This window comes from Ruditapes philippinarum, unplaced genomic scaffold (genome assembly GCF_026571515.1).
Source record: "Ruditapes philippinarum isolate M1 unplaced genomic scaffold, ASM2657151v2 ctg88_1_1_1_1, whole genome shotgun sequence".
Classification (NCBI taxonomy): Eukaryota; Metazoa; Mollusca; class Bivalvia; order Venerida; family Veneridae; genus Ruditapes; species Ruditapes philippinarum.
The window spans coordinates 332,224-353,614 of NW_026865440.1; the positions used below are offsets into that span (position 1 = coordinate 332,224).

Sequence of the window (21,391 nt, forward strand, 5' to 3'; positions counted from 1 at the left end):
TTCAAAGAAGATTATTTAAGTTTTTGCTATACACATAATCATAAGGGAAATAAATGACCCCCGGGGCGGGGCCAATTTTGACTCAGGGCTTTTATTTGAACAAACTTTGTAGACACTCACATGAATATGTTTCATGCTTAGTATCTAATCTCTAGCTATTTGTTGTTTTTTTTCAAAGAAGATTTTTTAAGTTTTTGCTATATACACACATAAGGAAAATCAATGACCCCCGGGGCGGGGCCAATTTTGACCCAAGGGCTTTTATTTGAACAAACTTGGTAGACATCCATTAGAACATGTTTCATGCTAAATATCTTATCTCTAGCTGTTTGGGTTCTTTTAAAGAAGATTTTTAAGTTTTTACTATATTCATATAGGGAAAATCAATGACCCCCTGGGGCGGGGACAATTTTGACCCCAGGGCTTTTATTTGAACAATCTCGGTAGACACCCATAAGAAGATGTTTCATGCTAAATTTCTTAGCTCTAGCTCCTTGGGTTCTTTAAAAGAAGATTTTTAAGTTTTTACTATATGTATATAGGGAAAACCAATGACCCCCTGGGGCGGGGCCAATTTTGACCCCAGGGCTTTTATTGGAATAAACTTGGTAGACACTCACTAGAAGATATTTCATGCCAAATATCTAAGCTCTAGCTTTTTGGGTTCTTTAAAAGAAGATATTTAAAGTTATTTTCTTTTGGTTGCCATGGCAACCAGAGTTCTGCATGGAATTAAATTCTTTGAACAATTTTCAAAGGTGATCACCTAAGGAACATTCCTGTGAAGTTTGGGTGAAATTGGCTTAGTGGTTTATGAGGAGATGTCATTTGAAGCAAAAGTTTACGGACGACGGACACAAAAGATCACAAAAGCTCACCCTGTCACTTTGTGACAGGTGAGCTAAAACTTCAATACCTATATGTATATAATAACATATTCATATAATGGAATAGGAACCTCCTGTGGTCTAGTTTACGTTCTAGTGTCACTATGTTTAAACCTGATAAACAGGTACAAGTTAAATGTTGATGCTGCATATCAAAGACGCCGCCAAATGATATGAATTGTTACAGGTAATTTACAAAATCGTTCTCTAGTACAGTTGAATATCCGAAGCACTACGTGCTGTAATCAATTTTTCCTCCATGTTCTTGTTACTGAAATGTTTGACAATGATTGAAACGTCTGGTCGAAGCAAAATCAATTGCATAACAAGAAAAATTAAAATGATTGGTAAATTTAAAATGAATTCAAGACAATATGTGCCGAGAATATGTCCATTTAAATATCGGTGCTAATTGCATAATGTTCGTTCGAATGAATTTGATGCCGAACTGTCTCTTATTTTACAAATAGCAAAAATTTGTCTGTAATATTAAATAATAGTTATATATATAATAATCAATTCTTAGTTACGTTTTGTTTTCTTATTTATAAAAGATTAAACTATTTGATTAAACTAAAGATTGCATATTCACCCAGAATCTAGGTATAGGGCCACTAAATGTAATAAAGAATCAAGGTGATAGAGAACAATCGTCAGTCACAGAATCCTTCAAAATAATCTATTGCAAATGTTTGTGATACATTTTAAAATAAACGTACTTTTTCAATCAGTTTATTTGTTTTATAACTTAACTGTTAATTATTTTCATGAATTACATGTCGAACACGATTTGCCTGTTTTGCAAAAATATTTCCGCTGTGTCCGTATCGCCAATAAAATCTCCGTTGCATATTTTATTGATACCTCTTGTTCCCTGCCCAAATTTGGTTCCCGTCATTAGACTAGAACGATCGACTATAGACTGGCTCATTGGCAAGTTATTTATGTTGTGAATGCAGGAAATGATTTAGTGGTCCTAGACCTAGTGTTTTAAGGAAATACAACATTTATTAGGTAGATGAAATAAGATATTATAAAAAGAATATGATATTCAAACATGGCACTATCACTTCAGTTAAACGTTTATTTTAATCCCTTAAAGCTCTGTGACATGTTGTACATCAGAAAAGCTATTTTTATAAGAAAATTTGAAAACAATGTGATTTTGTTAAACCAAGATTAAAATGCACAAAATCAATCAAGTCTTAAATTTTCCCCATTGCTATATGAACAAATGCATATCTACTAGACGGCGCAAAAATTTCTATTAATAGAAATGTTATAATGGAATACTACTTACACAAATCCTCATTTTTAATCACAATGTTTCTCTTTCATTTTACACGTCAATTGTCCTTTGTTGATAGGAATACTATGATCATATGAATTTTTATATCCAAATATAATATAACAAGATCAAACATGTAAATATATATGTACAAAAAATACGCGTATAAAACTATATAAACGATTGTGTACCAGCATTATATAAACTGTTTTCACGAATGGGCGAAATCTACGCTTACGCCAGTACTTTCATACTCGGCCAAGTAGAAAGTAGGACACTTCGCTGTTAAAAATAGAATATTACCACATTCTCCGTCGGTGACTAATGTGTACAGAAGTTTAAAACATGCACAATTTATGTAATATTTATAGTACGTTACGAGGATATAACACTGGCTGGGGCGAAATCAAGGGATATTTCTGCTAAAAATTGGCGAGGCCGTTAAGCCTTGACAATTTTTTGCAGAAACATCCCGAGATGTCGCCCAGCCAGTGTTAGAACGAGTTTCATATACTTTAACTGTTTTATCGATCGCAATGGCATAATGTCTTCTTTTTTTGTAAAATAAATAAATAAATAAATCGTTAGCTACATTACAGTTATTTATGATAAGTAAGTTTTTTTCAAGTTTTCGCTGACGCAAACAAAAAAAAAGATATACAAAAGACATCCAATGATAGAGGCGGATTGTAAACTGTTATCAATATTGATTCAAGATTAATGGACTTTTTTCAGTGGAAATAATTCATTCAGCTGATGTACCTTTTGATTAAATGAGAGTAAATTTCATTTCATTCTGTGTTTATATTTTTCATTGTATTCATTTATTTTATTTTATTTTATTGATTCCCATTTTTTTGCTACTGGGAATAATCGTTACCACTGCCCCATTGGAGCATCTGTGAAAAAAACTATACTGATAAATACACGGTGCGAAAAAAACTTAACCGCTATTTAGTGTCCAACTTTACTTGTCATCCAATGAAAACGCTGTATTTTTTAAAAATAGTGTGTGTTAATTTTCATAGAAAGACAAAAGTCGATACTATATGAAATTCTTTTCATAGTCGTCTTCTATTTTTCAAAGTGCTTCATAGTACTGCGTTCCTAAAAATAGTCATTTGCATAAATTTGCGCATGCGTTTTTGAATATTAAGTAAGTTGAAATGACGTCAAAAGGTCAACCTGCATTAAATTTGTATTATGGATAAAGGATATACATGTAGTTCAGATTTCACGAAAAATGATAATGCACATGTATAAACCAACACAAAATTTCAATAAAAATTTCTTTATTACGAATCTAGAAAAAGGCCTTACCTTTAATCTCATGAAATTCCTTATTTATCCCATATTGATAAATAGTCTATTAAAACAATTCTTTCAATAACAGATTTACTTTTAAACACTGAATTTGAGAAAATGAATGAAAAGTTAACTGTATGGCATTATAAATCCTTTAGTTATGAAATCTTTAGTTACATTGACAAAAAACTGTTCAGTGAAATTTACTATACATGATCCTTTTGTAAGATTTATTAAATCTACACCTCAATAATCATTTTCTTTCCGTGTCTTTTCACAATAACTATTTTTTTCACACTAACGGGCACATTTATTACCAGAGCCTCCTCGTCTGTTGTCAGACTGTTATTATTTATGTCAGGCAGTTGCTTTACCGGAACAACATCCTTGTAAGGTACCGTTTCACATGGAAGTGAAGTTCTCTCTTATTTTTTTAGAGGTGGCAAATTAGGCTCAAGAGCATTACTGATGTCATTTAGAAATTCAAACTGCTCTCGTTGATAGGACTGTACCGCATTGCTCTTATGCTTGCTTCTACTCATTACTGCCTTGTCTTGGAAATTTTTATTATATAATGTGGTACAAAGTGCAACCCGAGCAGAATGATTACTAATTTTTCTATCCGTCATATCAATGCCTGCTTCATTATAAAATCTCTTAATCATAGACTTAATAGAATTTTGGGCTATTGTTGCAGCACCAAATTTAGGAGATCCGTTTTCATCTACACTTCCTGTTGGCTTCCTATAGAAAGCACCCACCCGCGGTATCAAGGACAAATACAAGTCATAAAGATTTATAATAGAATATGCTCTGTCTTTCTGCTCGTAATGAATAATGGGCTTAAGAGATGCATTTCGGCTTTTCAGCCCTCCTTGAGAATTTTTACGTAACCCTGGTGTAAATTTAATATAACGCAAGTCCTTGGCACTGTCTTTTAAAATTTCAAACTGATCAGCCTGGCAGCTCACGTGCTCCTGAAAGCCACGAAACCCAAATAATTTCCCGTTGTAAAAGAAAACTGCATTGCTTAAACCTACTGCAGTATCAAAGGTAAACACCCCTGATTGCCATAGCTGAATTTCGTCTTCGATTGTCACAGGATCAGCTGCATTTGTTTTTATGCCTATTCCCTGTGCATGGAGTTCTTTCATGCGAGTGTCTAAGCACTTTCTGAAATCAATGAATTGTGTTTCTCCTCGAAAAAAGTTAATGTTAGGTCTTTGACACTCTGTATTAAGATAAGGTTGCAGACCACTGACAATTTGTGTAAGAGTGTTTGGTGGGTATTCTTTACCGTCTTGCCTTTTAATTTCCATGACAAAGCGCTGACCCCAGTAGTCAATCATGTCATCATTTAAAGCACAAACATCTTCAGGAATAGGATGGACACTTTCTATCTGAGTAGACTCCTGACTGTTACGGAACTTAGCCCAGCCTGCCCAAACTCTCAAAGCCCACTTATTAGCATCCCTTGTTTTTTTTCGGAATACTGTTCATATTACGTTCACGTATCTGTTGTGATGATACTGGAACTCCAAATCTTCTGGAATCTAAAAGAAAGAAATTTTCAGTTTTTTCATACATTCGTTAAACAGTAAATGCATTTGTTTTTCTAAATAAGATGTTAACTACTACATAAAAAAAAATAATTGCATAAAATGTACAATAAATAACTGAATACTGTTAAAACTCTATAAGTCAAACTCTCTTAACTTGAATGTCCGCTTAAGTCCAACATATTTTCAGTATCAAATCAAAATTGATTTATTATGACTGAAAATTGAAAATGTTTGACCAAACTTCAGCAAGATCTAACTTAAATTGTTTAGACTGGTTCAATCGACTTCGAGTAAACGAGTTGTAACTGTTTAGAAATTCGCCTTACCAGGTCGGTCAATGTTATTGTGCTCTGCACTCGTGTCATCGGGATGTGTCTGTGCTTTAATATTATTTTCTGCAATTGTAGCAGAAACTGGTGCTTTATCAGCGGTATGTGTATCATTCTTGAGCTTACCAGCAACACCTGCAGACAAAGTAAAATTTTAACTAAGAGTAAATTTGAAAACATTGGAAAACAACACGATTCGGCAATTTATATGGCTTTCGAAGGTATTACGTAATGTTTCATTTAAGTTTACTGATTATTTTCTAAAACATTATTATTTATTCTTAAAATTATACTTTAATTTACTAAATATGAAAGAAATGAGAGATGAAAACACATGATTGAGTTGATTTGACACGTTTTCGCGACCCAAATTTTGAATGATTTGGGTTCGGTAGACCTTGTAAACACGAAGTTATTGATTTCCGTGGTAATTGACAATCTTTCTTGAATTTATTTAACATATTATTAAACATTTTTCTGTACTATATCCTAATTACAATTTAATTACTTATAAAATTGAAACCTTTAAAGTAGTTCGGCCCACATAATTTACATCCCAAGACGATTCGTCAATATTACTATGTTTATATTTTAGTGATAGTATAATACAGTGTTAATTAGTTTGAAAAAATACATTATTTTGAAGTTACATTACAAAGGTTAGTGTTAAACTTCGTAAATTTATAGGGAATAATAAATCTATTTCTATTTTATTATATATTATTTAATATTCTAGATCCTGGTCCTGGCTGAAATTTAGGGTATTGCTGCTGTAGCCTGTATACCATACATTCAACATGAAAATGACTGTCAGGTTTGGTAAATTGAAATTAATTCTTATTAATTGATATATTTGAATTTCTTTACATTACAAAGTATAAATGTTTTAACTACAGGAAATTTTGACTTGTCTTAACCTTTTAAATTGACCATTATCGTGAAGAATTATATCTTCTGTGTCGATGGACCATAGGATTATGTGAAAATATTGGAAATGGAATAGAATACATGGTGATTATGACGGTAGGGGTGCGGATTTTTACCGGCGAACATTTTTATCTTGTGTATTATTATAGATGTTGAAATATGAATTTTTTTCAAAACGGCTTTTATTAAGTTTTTTTGATATATATGATCAGTACATGTGCTGGGATTGACAAATATGCATTTTATTTGGATTTTAAAGGCGTTTTGAGCTCCAAACCCCAAGTGTCTATGATAAATATTAACCAGCCAGCCTGCATATCAAACAAACAGTGTTTGCCATTTCATCTTTTTAAAATGTTCCCGCGTTTACACTACAACCTTTTCCCACATGTATATATTTTCCTCGTTCTTGCATCTTTATCAGTGTTTATTCCATAATGTTTGTTAAATCCATCTGTGAAATATCAAAACTGGGTGATAGGAAACATGTTAGCCAAGTCTGAATGATCAATTCCATTTTTAAACACTTTTTAACACTTATAATTGTATCTGTTGACAGTAAACAACTTACAGTAGAAGCCATTTTTATTTTTGGCTGTTGCATTGTGGTAAATGATGAGTCAATTACGGGTCAGACTACCCTATTGTTTTTACTTCCATGTGCTTATGTTATAAGCATGTGTAGAGGTCAGTGTCAAAGACTAAGCTGATAATTTTATCATCGATTTTACTAAATAATGGCCTTTTGTTAAAAGTTTGTGAACTTTTTTTTTGTCTTAAGGATTATACATGAAGTTCACTAATTAAGGTCCACAATCATTGCATGGATTTTGACTTATTTATGAACATTTTCATCTTACAACAATGTATGGTTAAAATTGTGCATGCATCATCAATATTCAAAATTGCTGAGTGTATTAAATGAAACAAAACTTCATTCATGTCTTGAAATTAAAATTCCTTACAAAGACCCATTACCATGACATGGCTTTTAACTGAAAAATGCCCATTTTAACAGCATTAGGTAAAAGCTTGTTCACAAAATTACAAAAGCTCATGAGTGATGGTATATCTTGTCTTAAATCAAAAGACACCTTCAACTTAACAATTTCTTATCTTATTAATGAAGTTATTAATTGACATAGAAAAAAGGTCAAGGTCATTTGTTCAGTGAAGACATGTTTTTACGTGGTTAGAAAAAAAATAATAAAAAATGTGTTTTAGATGGATAATTTGGAATATATATAGACTAAGTGGTAGCATAAACTGTACAACAAATGTCGGAAAAGGAAATTTCTTCAAAAACACAAACTAAAAACAAGAAAAATCGAAAGAAAAAACGTCAAGCTAGTTCATCATTGAATAATTGTGAGGCGCCATTTTACACACACAGTCAATTACACGAGAATAACGGGACAATAAAAAAGTACAAACAGGATTGTGAAGGTAGTGTACCAAATTATACCAACTTTTTTCAACAATTTGATATGACTTATCAACAGCAACAGCAACCATTTGCCATGTCGCAACAAGTTTATATACAAAGCCCGCCCCCAAACCACCCCCCACCCAGCCAGTTTAACAACGGGGGCATGAACTTTCAACCAGCAACCCCACCATGGGCAACAGAACTTTTGGATGAAATTAAACAAATAAAACAAACCGTTAATGCAATTAATCTTAAGGTGACTGATTTAGAAAGTAAAATGAAAACTTTGGACACAAGAGTTAAAGAAACAGAAAAAGCATGCGACTTTGTTGCGTCTGAAAATGAATCTAATAAAAATGAGATTTAATATGCAAAAGACGAAATTAAACAAGTGAAAAAATCGTTCCAGAATTTAGAAAAAAAATTTAAATCGATCGTCCAACAACAAGACGAAATTGATGAAAAATTAACAGATATAGAAATGCGCTCAATGCGAGACAATCTTCTGTTCTACGGCATACCGGAGGACAATGTTACAGAAAATTGTACGGATATTGTAAAGGATTTCTGCAGGGATATCTTGAAGGTGGAAAAGGTTGACGACTTTTTTTTTGACAGAGCCCATAGACTCGGGGATAAAAGACACGACAAGATCCGTCCTATAGTGGTTAAATTCCACTATCCTGCTGAACGCGAAATTGTTCGTCAATCTTCATTTGACAGGGCAGACACGCTGAGAGCCGCTAAGAAAGGGGTAGGAGCTCAACTTCCGAGAAGTGTACGTGAGGCCAGGAAACTTCTATATCCAGTGATGAAAAAGGCAATAAAATGAACATAAAACAGTTAAATTTGTAGGAAAAAAACTTTTCATTAATGGTGAAGAATATCAGGACATGAAACAATAGGCAAGTCGAGAAGAGCAATCTTTAAACATTCTCTTCTGGAATGTTAACGGACTTAAACGTAAAATTAGTGATGAGGACTTTTTGGAATTTATTACTGATTATGATTTATTATTTTTTAACGAAACTTGGATATCAGGTAAAGAAAATATTAATTTTGATGTAAAAGATTATCATTGTGAACACATTTTTGGGAACAAAGCTAGGAATACTAGAAAAGGTCGCTATAGTGGGGGCATATCGTTTTATTATAAAAATAATCTTAAAAACTATGTTAAAATTGTTGAGAAAAATCAGCATGGTTTAATTTGGTATCGCTACCGGGCTTTTAATAGCCAATGGCCGCTTGTTGAATGACCGTGACGAAGGTTGTTTTCCATATTGTTCGTGTAGAGGACAAAGCACGGTGGACTATTTGTTACTAAATCAATGCGACTTCGAAACAGTTACACATTTCTCTGTACTGGAATTTAATGAACATTCGGATCACGCACCGTTAACATTTAGCATAATGACAAAACAAACTCAGTCGCAGAACAACGATGCGCAGGAATACGAAAATAAATCGACTAAAATTATATGGGATAGTGAAAAATCCGAAATGTTCCGAACACACATTATGAATAATCATGAATACATTGAAATGTTAACCAATGGTGCATTAAGCAGCCCGATTGACCAGACGGTAAACAACTTTACTCAATTTTTATATGACAACGCATTAATCATATTTGGGAAAATTTGTAAAACAAATAGATATGAATCGAATAAAAAAGTGAGCACTAAATGGTTTGATGTTAATTGTTACAACGCCAAACGAGAATTGAAAGCAGCTCGAAATAATTTTAATTGAACAAAAAATGAAGAAATGCGACATAATTTTATACACTCCCGAACTAAGTACAATAGGATAAAGCGTACGGCAAAACGAGATTTTAAAATAAAAGAAGGGCATCGTATTAATAATTTAGCAAAAAAACGAACCACGTAAATTTTGGGAAAATATCAAAAAACCTTTAAATAGAACACATACAAAGGCTGAAACGTTAACAGTTAATGAATTACATGACCATTTTAAAAGTCTGTTTGGTGAGTCATTATTGAATAATCAACCGGACCCGGACTTTTCCCAAAATATAATCAATGAAGATATGAATTTCACAGAAGCAGAACTCCGCGCAGCAACTTTTTCTCAGAATAATAATAAAATGCCAGGTATCGATAATTTAACAAGCGAAATCTTTAAATCGACATATGACATTATCTCGCCAGTATTACTTAATTTATATAACAGAATTTTTAATACAGGAGAATACCCGCGCTCGTGGGGGGAAGGGATTATTACTCCAATTTTCAAAAAAGGCAACATAAATGATGCAAAGAACTATCGTGGAATTACTTTAATTAATGTTATAGCAAAAATGTACTCACAATTATTACTTAACCGTTTAACGAAATGGACTGAAAAACACGAAAAGATTACACAAAGCCAATTCGGATTTCAAAAAGGAAAATCGATAATTGATTGAATATTAATCCTAAATTCTATAATAGCTAAAGTTTTAAATTCTGGTGAAAAACTGTATTGTGTGTTCATTGATTATCAACAGTGTTTTGACAAAATTGAAAGAAACTTTTTGTGGCAAAAACTTTTGTCAGATAATGTCAGTTGTAAATTTGTTATGGCCAAAAAATCAATGTATAAAACAGTAAAGTCTTGTGTAAGGTATAAGTCAGATACATCTGCATTCTTCAACTCAGACGTGGGCTTGAAGCAAGGTGACCCCAGCTCACCTCTGCTCTTCATGCTCTTTGTGAATGACATTTTAGATAATATAAATACTGATCTTGATGGCATTTTTACTATGAATGAATTAAAACTGTTCATTCTTATGTATGCAGATGATCAGGCAATTTTTGCTAAAACGCCTGAAACTTTACAGTCTATGTTAACTGATGTGGAAAATTATTGTAATTTATGGGGTTTAAAAATTAACATTTCAAAAACAAAAGCGATGATCTTTGAAAATGGGAGGCACATCATGTATAACTTCAAAATTTATAATAATATTATAGAAACAGTAACCTGTTTTAAATACCTATAAATTATTTAAAAATGGTAATTGGTACCGTACGCAAAAATGCATCGCCCAACATGCATCATTTGCTATGAATAATCTATTTCGTATATTTAACGATGTAGAACTACCAATGGATCAGAAGTGTAAGTTATTCGATACACTAGTATCCTAAATTCTAAATTTTGGATCCGAAATATGGGGTATACATGAGGCTAAGGATATTGAGTCTATTCACACCAAGTTTTTAGTACGCATTTTGTGTGTCAAAAAGTCAACAAATTTATCTAAACTTTATGGAGAATTAGGAAGAATTCCTTTTTTATTCATTCGAAAAATAAATATGATTAAGTACTGGATAAAAATTTTAAAACAGAATGATACTGCTCTGGTTAGAAGAAGCTATCTAATTTTAAAAGTAGATGCAGATCGCAATTTAAAATATAATTTTAAATGAAAAATTAATATGTGTCAATTATTTTTTATTGGCAGATTTTACATTTTAATTTTTATTTTTGTATGTTATATGCATATAAATTTTCCAATGATAATAAATGGCAGTAAGATTATGTAAACAATGAAAGCACCTTGAAATAATTTAAGTTGACAAACTCATATGATTTCATGTTTTTGTAAGTTTTAGTAATTTTACTCTACATGTATAAACTTTAAATTTCTATAGATACAAACATGGATAATGCAAAAGAAATGCAGTGTTATGTTTCAGATAAAAAAGATTTACAAGAACACGGTTTATTGTAGATATGGAATGATCAATTTGAAATCGATTTTCCTTTTTCATTGATTAAACAGAGAATTATTAATAACTTTTTACAAAAATGGTATTCTGATATCAATAACTTCAATCGTTTACATTCATATTGTGTCTTTAAGTATGAATTCGAATTAGAGGAATATCTGAAAGTGATTACTGATAAGAAATATAGAATTGCTATGTCAAGATTTAGAACTTCATCATATAATCTTTTTATAGAATCTGGAAGATATAATGATACTCCACGAGAACAGAGACTCTGCAAATCGTGCAATATGAAAACCATTGAAAATGAGTACCATTTTTTGCTAGTATGTTCATTTCACCGTGACTTAAGAAGTAAATTTTTAAACAATATTATTGTCGATGGCCAAATATCACTAAATTCGAAAAATTAATGTCATCAAAATCGAAATCTGTTCTACTGAACTTAGCAAAATATATTTATTTTGCAATGAAAAACCATAATACACTCTCCAAATTTAAATATCTTTACTACTAACTCTATTTTTTTCCTAAATAACTATAACTCTTTTTTAATATATGTATGTAACAATATATTTAGTATTTTTTGTATATCTAGACCATTTGTGAGAATTATTTATGTAATTTGAACTACTCTCTTCGGATAAAATTTCATTTCTTTTGTCATGTCTGTCGCTGAACATTTTTGTTTGTATTGGCTCTAAACATATGTTTATGTTTTATGCTGAATAAAATTTTGTATTGTATTGTATTGTATTGTATTAACAACCAATTTGTATTTTTGAATCTGACTGGTTTGTGCATGCAAATATCAATAGGCTATCTTATTTCCTCATTTCAATAGATATATGTCTTAAAATGTCTAAAGAAGAAAATGTTAAGTGTTTTTGTATATTTATCAAACAATTATGATATGAAGTATATTTAACAAATAGTATAATTTGCAGTATACTATAATGCACAGCTAGGATAAAGTGAAAGCAAGAATAACATAGCATTAGGTTCAAAATACACACATTTACTCTCAAATTTTCAGCAATATGTAAGCCCGTTTATACAATTTTAATTTAATTATCTATATAATTATCTATATAATGCCTAGTGCTCAATTTTACTACACACAAGTATTGCGATCATAACTGTTAAGTTCCTAAAGATGTTCTTATTGTTTGACAGGTTGGCATGGTTATTTTACAATTATGTAGATTAAACTTTTAAAAACTTAATTTGGACATCATTTACATGTATTTATATGATAGAGATTTTGATCCAAACCAGCACTATAGTTTTAACATTTTATAAGAATCACTATTGACTTGCATAAATTAGAAATGTGTTTTGTTTTCTCTTCCCACCTACAATACAAAGTGAATTTTCCTCTTTTCCAAAATATTATTCTCAAAATTATGATATGTACAAATAAGATCTCAAAATTACAAATAAGATCTCAAAATTATCAAATACTCCACTGTTTACACATAATGCATGATGACCTGTTACTGTCAACATTAATATCATTGAATACTGTACAGTTAAAGTCCAATGTCTTTAAATTTGAAATATAAAACTTGCTTTTAATGCACTCATATAAAAAAAGAAAATTAGAAGAAGTTTCCTACATAAATGCCAAACCCTATTTTATTTGAGTTGGAAAGGGGAGACATATTTTTATTCATTTTGGCCTTATTGAAAATAATGAAATGGTGAATCATTAGCTTTATATTACTTCATATTTGAATCCATGGTTTACATAACATTTATATAGATGACTTAATCAACTCTCACATTTGGTAAAAAATGAAAATAATGTTTAAAGTTGATGAGACAGACTTTTGTAAAAATAATAGGAAGTTAAACACTTTTCAACATTACTGATATGGTCAGTTGTTGTTCTATAGAATTTAGGAAGGGCAACTGCATGGTATTCAGTACTCAAGAGTTGTCCTTTTATGTATAAAATATTAATGTATGAATCCCAATATGAATTTAGGAAACTAAATCATATACTATCTAAATGATATGATAATATTCTGTCATAATAATATACCCAAAACAACAGTATAAGATAACAGTATTGTAAACATACTACAATGCTCTTTTTAAAGTAACTTAAAATGTGAGCATTGTCTGAGTGTAAATCCAGTTAGTTATAAGTATTTAACCATTGCATTACAAACATATTTTCTGGTTTCCAGATGATCATAGCAGTTTATAACGAGATAATAGTAACTACAAATTATCACACTGTAATACCACATTTGACAATTTATTATTTGACACGAAACTGACATCAGACAAAAAACATACAAATAAACATATGAGACAATGGTCCTGTGAACGTTGCCCTTGCCTTGTTGATCTTTATTCTTGTTATTGAATGATTTTGATAAGATATTTAAAGTGAAGATTTAAACTGACAAAACAAACAAAAAAATGGCAATAGTTAACCAACCAAGTAGAGGGGTTTTTGAACAAAGCAGTATTGAACCAGTGGTGTCAGATTTTGGTAATCAATCCTATATATGGTTTTACACCAGCAGTACAATATTTTGTCAGCTTGTTACTCGAATGATCCAAAATAAGGAAGAATGAGGTAACTACATTTGTTAAGTGAAGTTCAAGAAAGTCAATTAAATCACAGGCAGGAATAAATTTATGTTTGTTTATGCTGAATTTAAAAGATGATCTTAATACTGATTATATTACTTTAAAACTTGTTTATCAGTATGACACTTGAACAGATTCAGACTTTTTATGAAAATTAATTTGTTTTTTATACCACATGGAGGATATTGATAGTAAATGGGACTTTCTTAAATTCCTTCGAAATTGTTTAGAATCTTTTTATAATTGAGAATGATGTCCCAATGGCGTTAAAATGTTAAAATTGACTGTTTTGGAGTTGATAGGGGTAAAATAAGGGAACAAGAAACTTTCTGTGCCACTAACAATAAAATTAATTCACCTATTGAGGTGAATTAATTTTCTTGTTAAATCTTTGTTAAAGCCAATGTTTAAACAAAAAGATAACGCTATTTTTTTCTGAGCAACTGATTTTTTTAACAAAGATATTTAACAAAAAAATTAACAACACGTTGTTAATTTAACAGAACTTTAACGTTAACAATGTTTGAACAACAGAATCGCTTAACAACAAAATTTAACACAGAATTTAACAATTTGTTGTTAATTTAACTATGATTTCATTGTTAAATATTTAACAAAAGTTTTGAACAACTGGGTCATTATTTTCATAATTTTCCTGTAACATTATTAATATAAAATTTACGTGTTTGTTGATATCAGGATGTTGCATAAAATGGTCTTAGCTAGAGCCTAAATTGTTAAATTCTTGGGAATATGCTGCAAGTTACTGACGGGGAGCCGTTTTTCTTCCCAATCATAGGTGAGGCTTTCTAATAGCTTCTTTTTTAAAAGTTTTTGTTGTCTTGTGTACAGTTTTTGCTGTCAATATGAAACTTAGCTATGTATATATTTCTATGCTGTTTTATGATGTAAATCTTAGAGATAAGCATTTTAAGATAAAAACAAATCGCTAAGTTGAGTAATTATATGTATAATTTGATATTTGACCAAGTCACTTTTAACTACAAACTTCTTATTTTTATTTGCAGAAGCAGTAAGTGACAGCCAAAGAAGTACTCAAACAATTGACATACCCAGAAAGATCTTGAAGAAAAGATTGGAAGAGATTGTAGCTTTATTGTTAAACTATTAAAGTGAATTTAAGCTGCACTTGAACTGTATTTTTGAAATAAAATATCTGAAGTATTTAATATTGTCTTGATATTTTAAAAAACTTGGTTACTTTGCTTTATATCCAAAAGTTAAAGTATGGTGGGTTTTCAACGTTGAAATGACATTAAATCTTCAACGTTGTTCCAACGTTGAAGCTGCAACGTTGTATCAACGTTGTTTAAATTTTCAAATCCGAATATAAATCAAGCCTTATTTCAACGTTCAAATCTGACCATAATTCAACGTTGAAACAACGTTGATGTGCCTACTGGGAAAGAAAATATTCATTTTGTAACAATTAACATTAAATTATAGCATATTTTTACTTATGATTCTAAGTATAGGTTAAAGTATTAACAAAATTAAATTGGCCGCGCGACCTATTTTACTTTGTTAATACGTACTAATAATTTTTAAAGATCCTGTAACATATTTTTTACGAAAGTGTAGGATGTGTATCTGTTTTTGTTAATCATTGTACATCAGTGTGTGTTTTTTTTATTGATTATGATTGTCAGACATACCGGAAAATACTTTCTTTTTCAAAGGATGTCAATTATATAAATTTCTTATACATTATTAAAGATTACACTTTCTATGTTTGTTTTCTGTGTTGAATTTCATTTTGACCGCGTGGCCGGGGTTGTTACGAATGATGGCCGAGGTGTCCCGAATGCGTGGCGAGAATAAAATACATACATTAATTACGTCCGATATTTTTCAGAAGGAAATTTAGCGGTAGACAATGTGAATTGTGTACATGTACCTTTGCTATTTATATACTGATTGACATGATAACTCATAAAACGAATGTGATCCATTGTATTGTAAACAACTTTCTGTAGGCTACAGGCATTCCAGCGGGATCAAATGAGGTTAAACGCTACGTAACGTGGTTTTTATTAAGTGGACATTTTAACAGTTAAAACCCCGCGGTCCCTCCACACCGGTTCCTCTATTTGTGTTCTTCATTGTTCAATTGTAACAAATGTTTGCGAAAGAGTGAGTCTTTATGTTAGAAACAAAGTCCGAGAATTATCATTGAATTTCGCTAGTATAAGTTTATATGTGTTCTCTACCAAATAATGCAAAAAAAGCATTTATGCAAAGCATCAAAGGGCACCCATGCAAGAAATGCAGCAAGTGAAGTTGAACTAGTAGACATCTCATGACCAGATATTCTTATAAACTTTTCAATGGTTAATTGGTTTTAACTAGTATTGTATATCATTTATGAATGGGCGAACGAAAGACATTGTTCATCATGAACTTTGGTAGGCATGCTAGAGATTTGAATATTAAATGTTTTTCTACAGGAACTTTAATTATATCAATATTAACGGTAATATCCAAAATATACAGGTCTATAATTTACAAAATATACCCCTATATGGTATAAGTTTTTTTATACTATATAGGGGGTATTTTGGGATATTATCATTAATATTGGTTATTTGATAGAATTTCAAATTCATGTGGTATTTCTTTGGAACATACAAAATAATAGTGTGGTATTTTCTTTGGAACATACAAAATTATAGTCGAAATGCCACAGCGCTTCACGAATGACTGTTTCGGTAAACTTAAACTACCTCTATAAATAAATGTTCGGACTTTCACAATGTTAAGGTCATCATTCTATTTATAGGTAAAGCAATAACACACATAATAACATAATGTGTACTACAGAATGATTAATAAAACTACCAAAGAGGAATAAGATAATATCATACAAGTAGGGAGGAAAAAGGAATTTCGCGGCCATCTTGATCCGCCAGATCCGACGGATCAACATGCCATACCTAAGATGGTGGACACAAGATGGCGGATATATGTATTATGGTTCCAAGATGGCGGTGTAGCAGACGACATGGTAGATGACAGGATTTAGCGCCTTTTTTAAACCATAACGCTTTAACCTAGTATAGACGGGTTTTCCTTAAATGTAAACAGTTTGACGGTCTTGCAGACGACGTGGTAGATGACGAGATTTACCGCCTTTTTTTAAACTATAACGATTTAAACTAGAATAGGTAGGTTTTTCATAAATGTAAACAGTTTGACGGTCTAGCAGACGACGTGGTAGATGATATGATAGACCATTCTTAATATTATACAGCTATTTTTAGAACAGGAACCTGAACGAGGCGTAACTGGCAAGCTGATAAGCCAGTATAAGCTGTGTATACAATGAAATCGACTTATCTTTGGTTCCTAACATTAATTTCTCATTTGTAGAGTTATATATTAATCAAGACAAAGTGAATCCCTCTATAAAGAATTCAATTATATTTATGAGGTATCCATTTATGGTTTAAGAAGTGAGTAAGAGAAGAGATTTTGTTTTTACTTTCGGTTTCAATTTTGCTGTCCTAACATAATATAAGGTTTATAGATATAAATCTGTGGTGTCTTGTATTATATAATCTTTGTTGTTCTGTTATTTATGGATTTTTGATGCCAGCATAAAGGTAATTGCAAATTGAATCTTACAGATAAGCCCCTAATGACCTGTGGTAAATCTTTATCAGATGTGAATTGGGTGGATTATATCAAACATTTATTGACTCAGTTATAAAGACTGTTTACTATAGTTTCTGCCTAGCCAAATTCTATGCATACATGTACTTTATGAATTTTAAGTTGTACTTCCAATACTACCAGCAGATACTGATTACAATATAATTAAGGGAAATACCATAGATTACAGAGAAAGAATGAATTTTCTTATTTATTTCAAAATTTAATAAAGACTAAACTTTAATACTTCCTAATATAATATTGTTTTTATTATCCTTTTTTTATTGAAAACCAATTTAAATATACATATAAAAACCATCACATCATCACCAGTTTCAAAAAGTTCCATTAGATCTCAACATCTCACATGCATCCATGTAACAATGACACAAATGCAAACGTGTGCATGTTCCTTTCTAATTTCAATACAAACTCAGCTGAGTTGCAGGGTCTTTACATCTGTTTGGTCTCCTCCAGTTCAAGCCTCATGAAGCATTTAAATATAATTTTCTTCCTGTGTTTCTGTAGACCCATAAGATGTAGGATGGTTGGCCAGTGGTACTTGTTGCATTATCTTCTTCATCTTCATTATAGACAATGCTGAAAGATATATATTTTACCAAAACATATTATTTATTCAATATCAGTGAGAATTTAAATGATTTTTTCTATATTTAAAGCAAATACATTTATTAAACATAAATAAGCATTATATTATATGTATTTTTAAATGAAATGATGAATATGTTTGTTAAATCAGTGACTTTATCATAACGATTACCTATCAATGAGCATTTTCTTTGGTGAAAGAATGTTTCTTCTAAGTGGCCTTCTTATTTGGAGTTGTTTGTTCAACCCATCAATTAATCACTGATGGAATAGAACCATTTTTAAGTGGAGTCCTGTTGTAATCCTCAGTGTAAAATGTTTGGAACACACCACAGTAGATGCAGTGACCCTAAAATATACAACATATATTTATAATAAGGAATGATATGGTAACTATTAGTCAGCTTCAATCCTCTATTTGTAACATATATTTGAACTGATAATAATTTACAATTTACAAGTTTCACTTGTTATAACTGTTAGATTAAAAGAAAGCAGTTCTCCCATTATTTTATTCTAACTTTACAAAATCTGTATTTTTACAAAAATATTATTCTGTTCATATAGTGGTCAAAGTTTACAAAATATTATTTTTAGGGTGCTTACCTTTTACAATGACCCTTTATCCCTTCTTATCTTAGAAAGTTAGTCATCCATAATTTGTTGTGTGTTTTTTTTAATCTTTATCCTTTGGAATATGGTAAATTATATTTACCATCAGAATAGCACATTGGGACACAAAAATGATAATAAGAACATTTCTTTATTAACACCCAACATCGTGGCTATATAGTGAGATAAGAGTGGTCAGTGTGTTTACATTCGTGCCATTTAAACCTCGTTCTGGTTCTGGAATTCCAGGTATGCAATTTGAGAAGGGTCTATTTAGCGCATTTTTATAAACCATAACGCTTTAAACTAGTATAGCGGTTTTTTTTCTCAAATTTAAACATACACCCTTCTTAACCAGTTTGAAATTTGACGATCAATTTGAATTCTAAACGATCAGCTTTCAGCTTTTGGTGGAGAGCTATTGTATTGACAACGGTCTAAGGGTATCAATTAGCCATTAGTGGTGTTGGATATAGTTTAACTTTTAAGAATGGATTTGAGACGTTATGATATAGACGGTAGCATTTTTGAATCCTTTTGGGTGAATGATTACGAGAGACATTCATGGGCTGATGATGAAGTGTTCAATGTTAATTATAATGTTGGATGGACACGGTCTTATATGATTGGTCTTCTTAGACATTATCCCTCAGAATTTAATGCAGTAGCTCACATATATGTAGAGGGTGAGCATTGGTGGCACGAGTTATGTTATTTTACTTCAAATTTAATGAACAATCAAGCTTATGATGTAGAAAAATCTGGAAACAAAGTGATCCCTCGGAAGCATTAATCACAACAAAATTACATAAGAATTGCAGACTCGGTTTAATTGAGTCTGTACATGAGGGATAATGAATAAGTGCAACATCCCTCACGCCCCCTAGCACCGGCTTGAGCGGTACTCAATTCTCAACACTTAATAGTGCTGGCATCAATGATCCCGAAGGACCAGAAAAATATAACAACACTGAAGTGAAGTACGTGGCAACTTTTTACAGAAGACTTTATACCTAGACAATAAATCGGTCCACTTCTAAATTGACTTTCGAAACAAGTTTTTTTAGTAAAACACTTAAATCTTTGAAGTACTGTTGTGATTGCTCATTGAAAACTATGCATTATCTTGTGTATAGAACCTATTTTTCATCACGACTTTTGATTGTGGCTGGGAGTGTATGTATTGCAAACAGTTGGTGGTCAAATATCGCTAGTCAAAATAACTAGCGATCTTTTTTTAAATGTAAGCAACCAGTTTGAAATTGAGCGAGGGGTATAAACTAAGGTTGTTTAATGCTTTACGTTAAAGATTACTTAATGATTGTCTTTTTAACATCAGAATGGATTTGAGACGTTATGCTGTAAACAGTGATTCATTTTGTTAAATGAAGATGAAAGATATCCTTGGGTAGATGCAGAAGTACAAGATGTTTTTCATAGCCTTCGTTGGTCGCATTATTATATGATTGGTTTATTACAAGCTTATCCATCACGCTTTACTTTTGCGGCAAATAGGTATTTAGAAAACGGACATTGGTGGCACGAGTTGTGTAATTTTACCCCAAATTTAATAGCAGACGAATCATTAGAAGAAGGAATGCTTCGTAATATTTAAAGACGATTGTTTATTTGTTTCTAAAAGCATGGCTCAAGCACAATTGATGTTTAGTGAGGAATCTTTATCTTATTTGAAAACTTGTGGCTTTCAAACTGTTAATTGGTGTCCAAAAACAAAAGAGGTTCGTTGTAGCTTAGATAATAAACATTTATTAACTATTAAGAAAAAACGAAGTAAAACGGTGATTATTTTACAAAAAGGAAAATCCACATTATCTATAGACATGAAACAGTTTGAATCTTTGTGCGATTTAAAGGAAAGCATTCAGTTATTAGGTTCATTTTTACAAGGACAGTCATAATGGATTGTACGGGTTTAGGTATAGAGTTTAAATCACCAGAGCTTAAACTGTATGAGAATAGACTGCAAACGTTCGAATCCTGGTCTCACCAAATTCAACCTAATAAATACGAGTTGGCATCTGCGGGTTTTTACTACACAGGTAAAGGAGATGTTGTTCAGTGTCTATCTTGCTCATTAAGATTAAATCAATGGAAAAAGGAAGACGAAGCAATGAAAGAACACAGAAAATTTTCTAAACAATGTTTATTTTTACAAATGGTTGGACAGTTAAATCAATGTTCGAACATTTCTTTTGCTGCTGATAACGATTTTAAATGGAGTCCATGGAATTCTTCGTTGGATTGGCGGTAAAAAGCACTGAAAATATACAAATTTGAAAATTTGAAAATAACCGTTATCATTTGTTATATATATATTGACTAACCACTACTTAACATTTATCATTTGTGTTTTAAAACTCAAACTATACACATAGCTAAAATTAGACTTGAAATTAGTCAGTT

At 31.2% G+C, this 21,391-nt stretch overlaps 2 protein-coding genes across 2 annotated transcripts in view; both read right to left on the reverse strand.

Annotated features, from left to right (window-relative positions):
- Window positions 1-2,443, reverse strand: part of LOC132729007 (uncharacterized) — a 94,864-nt gene extending 92,421 nt beyond the window's left edge. The window contains exon 1 of the mRNA XM_060714731.1: window positions 2,188-2,443. The gene's annotated coding sequence lies outside the window, so the exon portion shown is untranslated. The remainder of the gene's footprint in view (window positions 1-2,187) is intronic.
- Window positions 2,444-3,905: 1,462 nt separating this feature from the next.
- LOC132729026 (zinc finger MYM-type protein 2-like) lies at window positions 3,906-7,273 on the reverse strand. The gene is made up of 3 exons (XM_060714764.1): window positions 7,264-7,273; window positions 5,369-5,506; window positions 3,906-4,972 (listed from the first exon to the last, which is right to left on the reverse strand). The coding sequence occupies exons 1-3, from the start codon at window positions 7,271-7,273 to the stop codon at window positions 3,906-3,908; spliced, it is 1,215 nt and encodes a 404-aa protein (XP_060570747.1).
- Between the last annotated feature and the right edge of the window lie 14,118 nt (window positions 7,274-21,391).